This window comes from Microcebus murinus, chromosome 12 (assembly GCF_040939455.1).
Source record: "Microcebus murinus isolate Inina chromosome 12, M.murinus_Inina_mat1.0, whole genome shotgun sequence".
NCBI lineage: Eukaryota > Metazoa > Chordata > Mammalia > Primates > Cheirogaleidae > Microcebus > Microcebus murinus.
The window spans coordinates 42745914-42760368 of NC_134115.1; the positions used below are offsets into that span (position 1 = coordinate 42745914).

The window sequence follows — 14455 nt, forward strand, 5'->3', positions numbered from 1 at the left end:
TATGCTTGCTGCTGTTGGCCCATGAGGAAAATGAGACTATGAACATTTCTATTTTTGTTTTATTTGTCAGAAAACTCTGCATTCAACTATAATAATTTACACATTCAAAATGCCTAGAATCAATAGAATTTTTATTCCGCTTCTCCTCCCTAGATATTTTTAAATTTCAAAATTTATATTTGAGGTTAATTATATTAATACACCTCAAATTCTTTTTAATGAGAGTTATAAATCTTAAATATATATTCTCTCTCTCTCTCTCTCTCTCTCTGCATGTTTTAGTGGCCTGCATGGTTCCCTCTAGCTTTGCACATATATTTCTCAGGCTACCTACCTTTTGTGAAACATTTTTCTTTGTGCTTCAAAATTAAGATGCTTTTTGCTGTTTATTGTAACTGATTTTCATTTGTTTAAGTGCTTTGAACAGGAGATGATACAAGTGTGTCTTACCCAGGATTCCACACCCCTTAAGGGATGGCCCATGTCTGAAATTGTCATTAGTTATTCCTGAGCAGATTGCTCTGCCCTCCAAAGCAGTCATGGTATTTTAAAAACTGTGTTGTATATTGTGGTGTACAGTTTTATTGGCAGATATTTATTTATGGATGTTCTTTTATTCAACAAATATTGAGCGTCTACTGAGTGCTGGGCACTCTTCTGTGTGTTGGGTGAAAAAGCTAAGTGAGGTCCCTGCTCAGTACAACTACATCCTTACATATGTGGTTGGTGGCAGGATAGGCAATTAAAAAGTGAGATGAATTTAGATAATGATAGCAGCTGTGAAATAATAAAACAAGATGGTATGATAGAGTGAGTGGGAATAGGTGAGATGTGGTGTGGTAAGACTCACCAAGGAGAGGACATTTGATCAGGGAGATCTGAATAATAAAATACATTAAATATAGACTTTTTAGGTAATACTTTAAAAGGCTAGGAACTTGTTAATGGTTTTAATTCCCCAAATGATAATCTTTATAAAAAGTGCTCATGTATTGAACATTTAAGCTGAGCATTCAAATTTATTCAGAATTTGAAATAAGTTTTCTAAGATTTTATTTGACTAAAAACGATAACTTTGGAAGTATGGCTGTTGTACTTTAAAAACCATAGTAATATTTTTTATCTTGACTTATGCAATTAAGAAAAACAAATTGTATTTTTCAGTCATTTATCAGACTCCTAGAAATGTTTGCATTATATTCTTTATGTTACCAAATATAGTTCTGTAGAAAAAATGCTACAACAATGCAATTACCTTGTAACTGATTTTCCTCTCCTTTTAAAGAAATTGATCACTCATGAGAAGTTTGAAAGTGCATGTGAAGAACTAAATAATGCATTACTTCGGGAACAGCAGGCACAAATGCTATTGAATGAACAAGCACAACAGCTACAGGAGTTGAATTATAGGCTTGAATTGCACTCCAGTGAGGAAGCTGACAAAAACCAAACTCTTGGAGAAGCTGTTAAGGTAGGAGAACCTCTGTCTCATACTGGCTTATCTCCTCTTTGTATGGATCTTAGAAGGAACCATACATATCTTCTGAATGGGGAAGAGATCCCAAGATGTGAAGTTTGATTCTATAAGAGTTTATGAGGATGGAATAAAACATGGTTCTTGGATCTTATTACAAGCATGCATTCACATGTATTGAAAATGTAAAAATAGGCTTTACTTGCTGGTTGAAAGCAAAGTGGGAATCTTTCCCAATAATTATGTTCTTTTTATCTTCCTTCTTTCTTCTGTTTTTTTTTTTTTTTTTTAATTTATTTTTCTTTATTTTTTTAAAGAGACAGAGTCTTGTTCTATTTCCTAGGCTGGAATGCAGTGGTACAATCATAGCTCACTGCAACCTGGAACTTCTGGGTTCATGTGATCCTCCTGCCTCAGCCTCCTAGGTGGCTAGGACAACAAGCATGCACCACCATGCCTGGCTAATTTTTTAAATAGAGATAGGGTCTCACCATGTCACCCAGGCTGGCCTTGAACTCCTGGCTTCAAGAAATCCTCCCACCTCCCAAAATGCTGGGATTACATGTGTGAGCCACTGCACCTGGCCTATCTTCCTTGTTTCTTCCTCTTTTAGTTCTTTTCCTTTTCTTGTTTTTTGCCTTCTGGACTTTGGAAACTCCCATGTAGTTTTTGGAAGGTTTTGGAGTCTGAGTTTCTCTGATTCTTACATAAGTACTTATTTGGAGAAGAGAGAGATTTAATTACAAAAAATTGTTCTCCCTATCTTATGTTTGTGGCAAAGATATTTGGAAGAGAAAAGAGAAGTTATTATATAATCTAAAAGTGGTCATTTAGAAGATTTTATTAATGGATTTAGGACTATAGTATTTTCTGGAAATGTTGGCTGCAAATGATAATAGAATTCTTGTTTTTGATTATAATACTTGTGAATTTTTCACTAGTGAGATTATATACACTGAAATGTTACTAAATCCAAGGAAAACAAATGATATAGTCTGTGTATCAGGTACCATAGTTAATACTGTAAATCAACACAGAGTTGGTATATAACTTATAAAAATAATATATTAATATATTGGCCAGGTATGGTGACTTATGCCTGTAGTCCTAGCACTCTGGGAGGCCAAGGCAGGAGTATTGCTTGAGGCCACGAGTTAAAGACCAGTCTGAGCAAGGGTGAGACCCCCATCTCTACCAAAAAAATTAGCCAGGAGTTTTGGCACATGCCTGTAGTGCTAGCTACTCTGGGAGGCTAAGACAGGAAGATTGCTTGAGCCCAGGAGTTTGAGATTGTAGTGAGCTATGATGACTCCACTGCACTCTACTGGGATGATGGAGTGAGTCTCTGTCTCAAAAAAACCCAAAAAACAAAAAAACTATGTATTTTCTAAATTTCTAAATACTATTACTACTGATAATAAAATAGCCAAAATTTATTGTTTACTTCCTGTTTGCCAGTTATTATGCTAAATACTTTATAAACAATCGCCTGATATAATCCTTTCACAAACTCTATGGAGTTATTAATGTTTTGTAAGTGAGAAACCTGAGATAGCGGTTGCATAACTTGTACAACCATGAGTATGTGATAGATCTAGGGAGTCAGATTACACCTCTGCCTTCCTAGCCACAACATTATGTATACTATTGATATTTATTGACAGCATACGTGTGCTGGGCTCTGTGTTACTGCCTCTACGTGAATTATCTTATTTCATTATCAACCCTGTGAGATAGGTACTATTATTATTATTTCCACTGTGCTTTGAGGAAATTGAGAGAGTTCATTTGACTTTGCCCAAGTTCTCCTACCTTGTAGATATTGAAACTGGGGTTTATTGAAACTGGGATTTAGTTTTTAGAAAAATAAGGAAATAATAGCAATACTACTCATTCCAGCAATAACACTATTAGGCATCTACCCAAAAGAGCAAAAGACATTCTATAATAAAGACATCTGTACCTGAATGTTTATAGCAGCACAATTCACTATTACAAGGATGTGGAAACAACGCAAGTGCCCGCCAATTCATGAGTAGATTATTAACATTTGGTATATGTATACAATGGAATATTACTCAATTATAGGAAATGACAGTGATCCAGCACCTTTTATATTTTCCTGGATTATGCTTGAGCCCATTATCCAAAGTGAGATATCACAAGATTGGAAGAATAAGCTCCACTTGTACTCGCCATCAAATTGGTACTGACTAATTAACACTGGTGCTCACATGGTAGTAATATTTATTCTCCAGAGATTAGGGGATTGGGGGCGGTAAACTCACAACTAAAAGACACAATGAGCCTTGTAGAGGGGAAGGGCATGCCTTTAACTCTCACTAGGGTGAGGCAAAGACATAAAATCTAACCAAAATGTTTGTACTCTCATAATACCCTGAAATAAAAAAAAAAAAGAAAAAGAAGGAAATATTGAAATCTAAAAGAAGAAAAATAAATGAATTTAAAGAGGAAAGAAGAAAATATAGATGTCCTTAAAGAAGAAGAAAAAACTCCCAGGATGCTATTAATATTTTGGAGTATACTATTCCAGATATATGTATTAAATTGAACCATTTGAAATTGTGGCTTTTACAAGTGAAAAACAGGCAAATGCCAGCAATTTCAAATGGTTCAACCTAATATATATCATTTTTCTTATATAAGTGAAAACATGGTTAGATATTATTTTATAAATTATTTGTATCACTTAGTAATAGACTGTGAGCATTCTTACTTCCCAACTGATATGATTCTATAATGTCAATCATTTTTCTTTTTTCACTTTTTTTCTATACAAGTTATAGATATTTATTGTAGAAATATAGATGAAAAATATAAAAATTAAAATAATCTCATTTCATAGAATCAGACATATCTACCATTAAAGTTTTGATGTGGATTATTCCAGACTTTATATTTTACAAATATAGCCAAATGTAGGTTAATACTGTTTTCTAAAATAATATATATATTTTACTCACTTTCCTTAAATACCATGTCAAGGATTTCTTTCTATGCTAATAAATATAGTGGAGGACATTATTTAATGGCTGATTGGATTCTTTTGAATGTACTTTTTTTCTTTTTAATTGACAAATAAATATGTAATATATTTATAGGTACATTGTGGTGTTTTAATATATGTATACATTATAGAATGGTCATATCAGGCTAGTTAACATTCACATACTTATCATTTCTTTGTAGTAAGAACATTTCATATCTACTTTTTTTAGTTATTTTGAAATATATAATATATTATCATTAACTGTAGTCACCTTGCTGTATAATAGATCACCAGAACTTGTTCCTCCTGTCTAACTGAAATTTTGTACTCTTTGACCAACATTTCCTCTCCCCTACCCACAACTTCTGGTAACCACCTGAATGTACTGTACATAATTTATTAACATGATTTAACATTGTACATTTAGATTCATTCCAGGTTTTTCTTTCTTTTCCTCCTCCTCCTCCTGCTGCTGCTTTTCTTTCTCTTGCTATTATAAGTCATTCTAAAATGAACAGTGTTGTAGCTAAATCTTTACATGCTTATCTGTTATTATTTCATCAGGATAAATTCCTAGATGAGGAATTACTAGGTCAAAAACCACATACATTTTTGAAGTATATGTATTATCAATTGACCTATTATAGCAAGTTTTTACCAATTGCATTCTTTCTTAAGATGTACGAGAATTACAATTTTGGTCCAACTAGCTATTACTATTTAAACATTGTTTGCCCATTTGATAAATATGTCATTTTTACTTTATATTTCTTTGATTATTAGTCAAGTTGAACATTTGTATAAGTATATTGGTCATTAAACAACATTTTTATGCTTTATGTCCTATTAATATATGATGTAATTAACTGTGCTTTGAAAATACGTCTGTGTCATGTTGGGATTTTTTTTTTCTGTAATAGTTTGTAGTTTGTATTTAGGTATAATATCTTCCATCAGATAAAGAGCTATTCACATTAATTTCTTTAAAGTGCCAATAGCTTAAATATTGTTGTCAGAAGTAGAGAATTGTTTAATTACTATCTCTTAATTAGAACTAGCAGGTGGTAATGTGAAAATACTCTCTTGTGGGAGGCAACATGGTTCAGTGGAAAAAGCACTAGCCTTGGAATAAGTATTTCTGAATTCAAATCCCAATTCTGTTACTTGTGCAGATTACTTAACCTTTCTGAGTCTCAGTTTCATCTTTTACAAAAATAGGAATAATGATACTTAAGTTACAGGATTTTTATGGAAATGAGTTAAGGTACTATTTAAAAGGCAAGTGTATTCTTGATAAATATTCCTTTGTGTTTTCATTAATACTTTAAAAATAGTTCTTATTGTTACCATGTCCTGTGCATAACTTCTTTTTAAAAACAAAGTGTATTGTTTCTTCTTCTTTATTAAAAACAAAATAAGATCATGAGTAGAAGATATGGAAAATATAGAAGAAAAACAAGACAAGTTATACGTGAGTTATCATCTGAAACCAACAACCACTATTAACATTTTGGGGGGTTTATTTTTAATCATTTCTTTATATGTAATAGTTTTATAAATTATACTCTTGACTAGATGCTCAGAATGGCCTTCCATTATTAGCTAAATCTTGGCTAAGACACTTCCTGTAATAGGAGAAGTGCATTAAAAAGTAAGTAAAGAAAATCTTCAAGACCAAAAATATAACAGACAACATCAATAAACTCCAGTATGTGGAAATCAAAGTTAGCACCAAGAATAGATGCTGGACTTGCCCTGGAGGCAAATATAGGTTGAGCATCCCTAATCTGAAAATCAGAAATCTGAATTGCTCCAGAATCTGAAACTTTTTGAGCACTGATGTGATGCTGAAAGGAAATGCTCATTGGAGCATTTAATATTTCAGATTTTTAGATTTGGGGCACTCAACTGGTAAGTATGTACATAATGCAAATATTCCAAAATCTGAAAAAATCCAAACTCTGAAATGTTTCTAGTCCCAGACATTTTGGATAAGGGATATTCAATGTGTACCAGTATTAATACTGAAGAGAAGACTAAGCTTTGGGCTCCACTAGCAAATAGAACTTAAAGCTCCCACAGTAAGGAATTGCCTAATAATCTTAAAGGATAATTCCAGATCAGTGGTGTTCCATTGCTGTAGGTAAAATCTAATGCAGAATTCTCTCTGGAAGAAAGCCTACCTAATTTAGTTCCTCCCGAAGCAGAGTAATATCAACCAAGTAACCAACATATGAATAGATATTTAATCTTATATGTGGCCACATTGCTAAACTCTCTTGTCAGTTCTAATACTTTATCTCTACTTTCTACGGTTTTCTACGTAGACAACCATAGCAAGTAGATATTGGAGTTAGATGGAAATTGTAAGCCAGGCACATGTGGTTTAGAATTAGCATAAGTGTATTTGCAATGGGTAGTATTTTCAATATATGTGATGGAATCTAGTGTCTATAGTGACACTATCCCATATGGTAGCCATTAGCCATGTGTGGCTATTTGAATTTAAATTGATTAAAATTAAATAAGATAAAAAATTCATTTCCTCAGTCATACTAGCCATATTTCAAGTGCTTAGTAGCTTCATGTGGCTAGTATCAGCAGCACAGATATAGAAAGTTTCGGTCAACCCAGAAAATTCCATTGGACAGTACTGATCTAGAGGACAGGTATCATGTGAAGCATCTAGGCCTGTAGCAAACCTGTTGGGCATGGAAACAGAAATGTATTTACAATATTCTTTCATTTGGGCAGAAACCTTTTAGAGCCAGAGGGCTTGGGAGAAACAAGCTCTTTCGACTGCTGATCTTAAACTAATGGATCTAGTTTAATAGTTATAAAATTCTCTAAGAACTCTTAAGTCATTGAAGGGAACATCCTTTGGAAGCAGAAACTATAGATATACCAAACCTCTCTATTATTGGGAACTTTAGACAAATAAGTATGGAACATATGTTTAATTAAATATTAAATGTTCAATTTTGAATCAAAACTATGGTTTATTATATCTCAAACAAGAAGCAGTACAATTAATTAAAGTATGCACCTAAACTATCAATGCAGTTTTGCTATCTTAATGGTAACTTGTTTATGCCAGCAGCGAAGAAACCTGGAGAGTCAGTGGTGATGAAATTGCCAAATGCGTTTTCCATAGCTTATTGAGAATTGAATATTTTTCCTTGCAAGAACCTGGAAGAAGTGGTAGTCAGTTGGTGCAAGGTCTGATAAATACGGTGGATGACAGAGAGTTTCCAAGTCTAGCCTCTATAGTTTGAGCAGCATTGTTTGTGTGACATATGGTCAGGTGTTGTCTTGTAAGAGGATTGGCCTGTCTCTATAGACCAGTTTTGGCTGCTTAATTGCAAGCATCCTCATCATTTAATCTAATTGGTTGCAGTAGACATCTGCTGTAATAGATTGACCAGGTTTCATGAAGCTGTAGTGGATAATACCACTGCTGGACCACCAAACAGACACCATTAGCTTTTTTTGATGAATATTTGGTTTTGGACTGTTTTTTGGCACTTCATCTTTATCCCACCATTGTGCTGAATGCTTGTGATTGTCAAAAAGAATCCATTTTTCATCACATGTAACAATACAGTGTAAAAATGGTTTGCCTTTATGTTGTGACAGCAAAGAAAGGCAAGCTTCAAGATGATTTGTCTTCTGATGCTTGTTTGACTCATGTAGAACCCATCCATCCAGCTTCTTTACCTTGCTGATTTGTTTCAAATAGTCCAATGTTGTTGGAATAGTAACGTCAGACCTTGCTTCTAATTCACGCATAGGTTGAAATGGATTCACTTCCACTACAGCTTTCAGCTCATCATCATTCACCTTGGTCTCAGGTTGTCCACAGGGCTTATTTTCAAGATTAAAATCACCAAAATAGAACTTTTCAAACCATCTCTATACTGTGCGTTCATTAGCCACACCCTTCCCAAACACTTCTTTGATATTTAGAGCTGTCTGTGCTGCATTGGTTACAGGATGGAACTCATATTCAAAAATAACATGCATTTTGACTTATTCATGGTTTCACAAAAATTGCTCTAAAAAATTTTGAAAGATAATCACAAGCCACAACGTGTGTTTTAAAGAGTAAGGATGTACCTTCACAATAAAAATAAAACAAGAAGTGTCAAAGTGGAATGTCAGAGATATCAACTGTCAAACAGTACTAAAGGAAATTCTAAATAATATGGAAAAAACTGGAACTTGTTCAAAGTTTTTCTTTTTTCTTGTATTTGCCACTCCCTCATTCCATTCTTGAGATGTTTTATGTTGTTGACCTGGTCTATATTATCTTTAGTAGTACTGGACCTCTGAGACAGTTTTGTTAGGCGACTATTTTTTCATTTAGCATCTTGTTACTTCATTTGGTATAGTTTATAAGATAATGACATCTATATATCCAATGTATTTTATTTTTTTCTTCAAGTAAGTTTGGATTTAAATTTAGTAAATGTTTTACTAACCATTTTTATCTTGAGTCCTGTCTTACCTATTTTGATGTTTAAGAAGCCTCAAATTCTGTTTGGTGCTAGGCACTGCATGTTAATGGATTAGGTAGAAGAATAATTAAAAGAAATAGTTGCTTCAACGAGGGAGTCAACCTGTGGATAAAATTCTTACAGGAGTTAATATAGAAATTTGTACCCTAAAATGAGTTGCTGCTGCAATCAATACCTAAAGTATGAGGCATGGCTTAGAGATCTGACTCTTTTAGGTAGAGAAATTACTATCAAGGCTGGAAAGATGGACATTTAATGGTAAGCTATGGCAAAACATTTGATGAAACTTTACATATGATAATTTAGGAAAGAGATTTATGTACCCACTAATCCCATAGTTCTGGGGATTGGAACTAATGATTAGAAAGAATCAATGATATGTGTTAGCTTTGACACTCTCTTTTGAACAAGGTATTATAAGAAATAAATGAGCTCAGGAAAGAATTGGTTGGTTTGTGAGCGTAAACAAAAGGGATAAGACAGAGTCTAGAAACTTGAAACCTAGAAGGAGACCATTATGACTCATCCCCATGGCAAAGAACAAATTAGGGGTATGGCTTTTTTATTCAAACATTATCTTTGATGGCCTCACAGGAACCACCATTAAGAGCAAATATAGGCCGGGCGCTGTGGCTCACGCCTGTAATCCTAGCTCTTGGGAGGCCGAGGCGGGCGGATTGCTCAAGGTCAGGAGTTCAAAACCAGCCTGAGCGAGACCCCGTCTCTACTATAAATAGAAAGAAATTAATTGGCCAACTGATATATATATATAAAAAAAATTAGCCGGGCATGGTGGCGCATGCCTGTAGTCCCAGCTACCCGGGAGGCTGAGGCAGAAGGATCACTCGAGCCCAGGAGTTTGAGGTTGCTGTGAGCTAGGCTGACGCCACGGCACTCACTCTACCCCGGGCAACAAAGCGAGACTCTGTCTCAAAAAAAAAAAAAAAAAAAAACAAATATACACGCTATGCTTGTGTGCATACTCATATAAACAAAAATGGATATATAGAAATAGGGAAACCAGTAGTGAGGGTAATCTTCAAGAACGAATCTTCCAGAAAGAATATTGACACATGCACTGACTGGAATCAAACATCTTAGACGCCTGCCAACTTTTTGAGATAGCTCTGTGCCAGAGAAAGCACAACTCTGAACTCTAATAGCCTTATAGTCTTTTAGCCTTAAACAATTTTTGGGCCCTCAAATATTTGAAAGTAAGAAAAGGCATGCAAAAATTTATAGACCACAAAGAGATACTTCCTCAGCATCCGTTTTATATGTGGTCATATAGGATAATGGATAGAGTTTCCCAGAAGGCAGAGCAAGTGACTATGGCCAACAGATTTCTTTTGGAATTAGAGACTAATTACAGAATTTATCCTACTGTCAGGATAAAGAATCTCTTGGATTCTGCCCAGCAAGATTTCGTCATTGCTGTGGACCAGTGACTGCTGTGTATTGCCCATCCTTTCTTTTTCTGAGTGGGAGTATTTGTTGTGCATACCCTATCCCATCATATCTGTGTATATTGGTTGGGCTTGGGCATACATTATCTTTCAGTTATTAGGTTGCTGGACTATGAAGAGCTATACTTAGACCTGATGGAAAGTACTGAGCATCACCAGATGATCCTGGACTTTGACCAGAAGTAATGTTTATTCCTTAAATATTGGTCAGGAAAAATTTTCATATACAATATTTTATTTTCTTTTACCTTTCTGGCATAATGCAGACAAGCAAGGTGACCTTGGAAGCCATGTGTTAAAGATAGTGGAACTACAAGATGAAAGGAGTATGGGTCTTACAATCACCACTTAAGGGATAGCCAAATACCAATCAGGATCATCTATTTTGGAATTTATGTGAGAAAAACTCACATACATTTTTTTGCTCTCTGCCTGATAAATTTGATATTATAAATGTAAATCATTGGGATTAGAATAAAGCTATAGCCATAGTTTTTCCTTATTTTTTTCCTGGTAAAAGTTAGGTATCCATTACATTCTTATAACTTTCAGTTACATATCAAACACATATGTTTATCATGTTTTAGCCATCATACATTTTTAATTGTTAGCTATAACATCTAGCATTACCTTAACTAATAAAAGGGTAAAATTCCCTTTGATCACAACCAACAATCTTGGTTCCTTTTCTCCCTCCCAATCAGTTTTTTAAGTTTGTGTTTCTTTATAGACATTTTATGTAGTTTTACATGTATTTGTATATTTATGTAAAAACTATTAATATATGCTGATATTGTGTATTATATATTTTGTTCCAGAACATGGGCTAGAGATCTATCCATTATCATTTTAGTGGATGTACAGAATTTCATACTATAAATAAATCACTATTTATTTATCTATTCATCTGCTAATGGCATTGCTGAAAGACAATTTTAAAAATATTATGGTTTGGAGTAGGGAGGCCAAATTCATGATGCAGCCATATAAAGTGAAATAAAGTGAAATAAGAAGAGGTCAGGATAGTTAAATTTTAGAGTAAGGACCTGTGATTTGCAGTTTCAGTAAATGGAAGGCCTTGAGAATGCCATGGCCCCTAGGCACTTGTGAGATTCCTTTGGAAAGAGATCATTTTCCTAGTGTTAATTCTGTCAGTTTTAAGGAAATATCAGAAAACAAAGCATCTGAAATAGCCTATTGATATCCCAAAATATTTTTGGTATTTGTAGCTGGTATCAGCCTTGGACTGGGCTCATCCTCTGAAATCCATTCCATTGTTCCAAACAAAATAAATTGATTTCTCCCACTTTGTCTACAAATCATAATTTGATGACACATTTCTTTGACTTAAAGTATATTTGATGTTAAAAACAAGATTTTTGCCCATAGATAATATACTGATGGGGTTGGGATACGGGAATAAATTAGACTCCTATAAATAAAAATTTATGAAATAATAGTAATTTATGAATTTCCAGCAAACAGTGGAAACAAATAGAAGAAACTGAGTGGCATAATGGCTTTCCTGAAATGACATTGCTTATGTGAAAAGAAATTTTTTCATTTTGCTCTCTGCCTAATAAGTTTGGGATCAAGAATGACTGAATCAGTGGGCACGGTGCCTCACTCCTGTAATCCTAGCACTCTGGGAGGCCGAGGCGGGCAGATTGTTTGAGCTCAGGAGTTTGAGACCAGCCTGAGCAAGAGCAAGACCCCATCTCTACTAAAAAATAGAAAAAATTAGCCAGGCATGGTGGCATATGCCTGTAGTCCCAGCTACTTGAGAGGCTGAGGCAGGAGGATTGCCTGAGCCCAGGAGTTTGAAGTTGCTGTGAGAGAGGCTGACACCACAGCACTCTAACCCAGGCAACATAGTGAGACTCTGTCTGAAAAAATAAAAATGACTGAATCATTTTGAATTCGAATAAAGCTATAGCTATAGTTTTTCCTTATATTTTTCTGGGAAAAGTTAGGTATCTATTACATTCTTATAACTTTTAATTACATATGAAACACACTAGATATATTTATTATTTATAGAAAAATTTAAAATATTTCATATTTATGGGATCACCTAATAAAGCAAGAGATTTTTTTGTCAAAAAGTTATAATTCGCATAAGACATTCTATAATAAAGACATCTGCACTCGAATGTTTATGGCAGCACAATTCACTATTGCAAGGATGTGGAAACAACCCAAGTGCCCGTCAATTCATGAGTGGATTATTAAAATTTGGTATATGTTTACAATGGAATATTACTCAATTTTAAGAAACAACAGTGAGCTAGTACTGCTTATATTATCCTGGATTGAGCCAGAGCCCATTATCCAAAGTGAGATGACACAAGATCGGAAGAATGGACTCCACATGTACTCGCCATCAAATTGGTACTGACTGATTAACACTATAGCGCTCAAATGGTGGTGGTGTTCACCAGGGATTCAAGGGTTGGGGGGGGTAAACTCACATCTGAGGGATGCAGTGAGCATTGTGAAGGGGAAGGGCATACCTCTAACCCTTGCTAGGGAGAGGCAAACATATAAAATGCAACCAAAATGTTTATACTCTCATATTTTCTTGAAGTAAGAAAAAATATGTCACTAAGAAAAAACATGTTATAATTCTGATGTATCTCTTAAAAAACAAATCCTAGTCATGTAATTAATTAATACATATATTGAGCCTTTGCTGTGTAGAAAGTATAGTACTTAGCTTTGTGGAGAATATATATTGAATTTAATTAAAGGAATTATCTACATCCTAATGGTTGGTGAGATTTTGATACAACAATGGATAAGAGCTTTTACAATTGAACTATTACAGAATGTTACATTCTCTGAATTGTCACAGTTTTGTAAGTGTGTACATGAAAAATTTTAGACATTGGTAGAGATGAGATTTATTCACAGTAAGTCTCCCAAATAGTTCTTTTGTCTAACCCTGATCAAGCTTTTATTCACATGCTCCTTTTCATCATTGTTTTCTGTCATCTCCTTACTTCTGCTATCTTGTCTTTCATCCTATCAAGCTGTTCACAGCCTTACTGGGTCTTCAGACTTATGCCTCTTCCTAGCTCCTCCCTGTATCATTCCTCGCCTTCTTGCAGCTGCTTTGGGTTTTTCTTGCACATATCTCATTTTTAATAGAAAATGAACTCTGTGCTTTATTCTTTTCCATTCTCAAAACTTAATTGCACTTAGACTGTGGATGAGGGGGAAGAAGTAAAAAGAAAAAAGAATATGTTTTTAAATTTCAAATGGAGTAATTTGCAAAGATATTTGGAGTCATTGTGGTAATTGTGGCAAAGGGTCACATTATTTACGTTTTTATTTTAAAAATATTTAAACATTGTTACTAATAAAAATTATTTGCCATATTTTGGGGGTATAGAAAGGGAATGTTGCATGAAGTAAATATATTTACCTAATTTTGAATAAACAGTCATATTTTCTCTGTCAAACTTTTAAACAGAAGTATCCCCAAATTCAGTTTTCTTTAAAAAATTTAAAGATTTTTTTAGTTGACTAACCCTGGTTATAATAATAATTAACATCTATCACATAACCTATTTTAATAAAGTAGGATTATTAACATCATTACTTAATTTAAAAGTCTTATCAATTTTTACTTTAATCCCATATATTTTTATCTTCCTAATGACTTACTTTACCATTGAGACCTATGGGGTAGTCAATTATATTTCAAGGTCAGAGAAAAAGAATTAAGAAAAAAACAGCTCTCAGAGCACTTTTTAAAATGATAATTTAACACAGAAGATTCAAGCTGGAAGCTAGAAGGTTCATAAAAAATTGTCATTTTCATTTTTGTAACCCTGAACAACAGAAAAATATGTAATAACATAAAATAATGTACCTTTTCTGTTTACTATGACACATATCTTATGCATGATAATTTCCTTTTTAGAAATTCTCATATACAACTTTAAAATACTTTTTTCCACTTTCATATTTGTCCTCAATGAGT

At 33.9% G+C, this 14455-nt stretch overlaps 1 protein-coding gene across 4 annotated transcripts in view; it reads left to right on the forward strand.

The window, feature by feature from the left end:
* Positions 1-14455, forward strand: part of CCDC171 (coiled-coil domain containing 171) — a 319711-nt gene that overhangs the window by 164380 nt on the left and 140876 nt on the right. For all 4 annotated transcript variants that reach the window (XM_076008755.1, XM_076008757.1, XM_020289349.2 and 1 more), the window contains one exon: positions 1286-1471. In XM_076008755.1, the coding sequence (XP_075864870.1) occupies positions 1286-1471 (186 nt within the window). The remainder of the gene's footprint in view (positions 1-1285; positions 1472-14455) is intronic.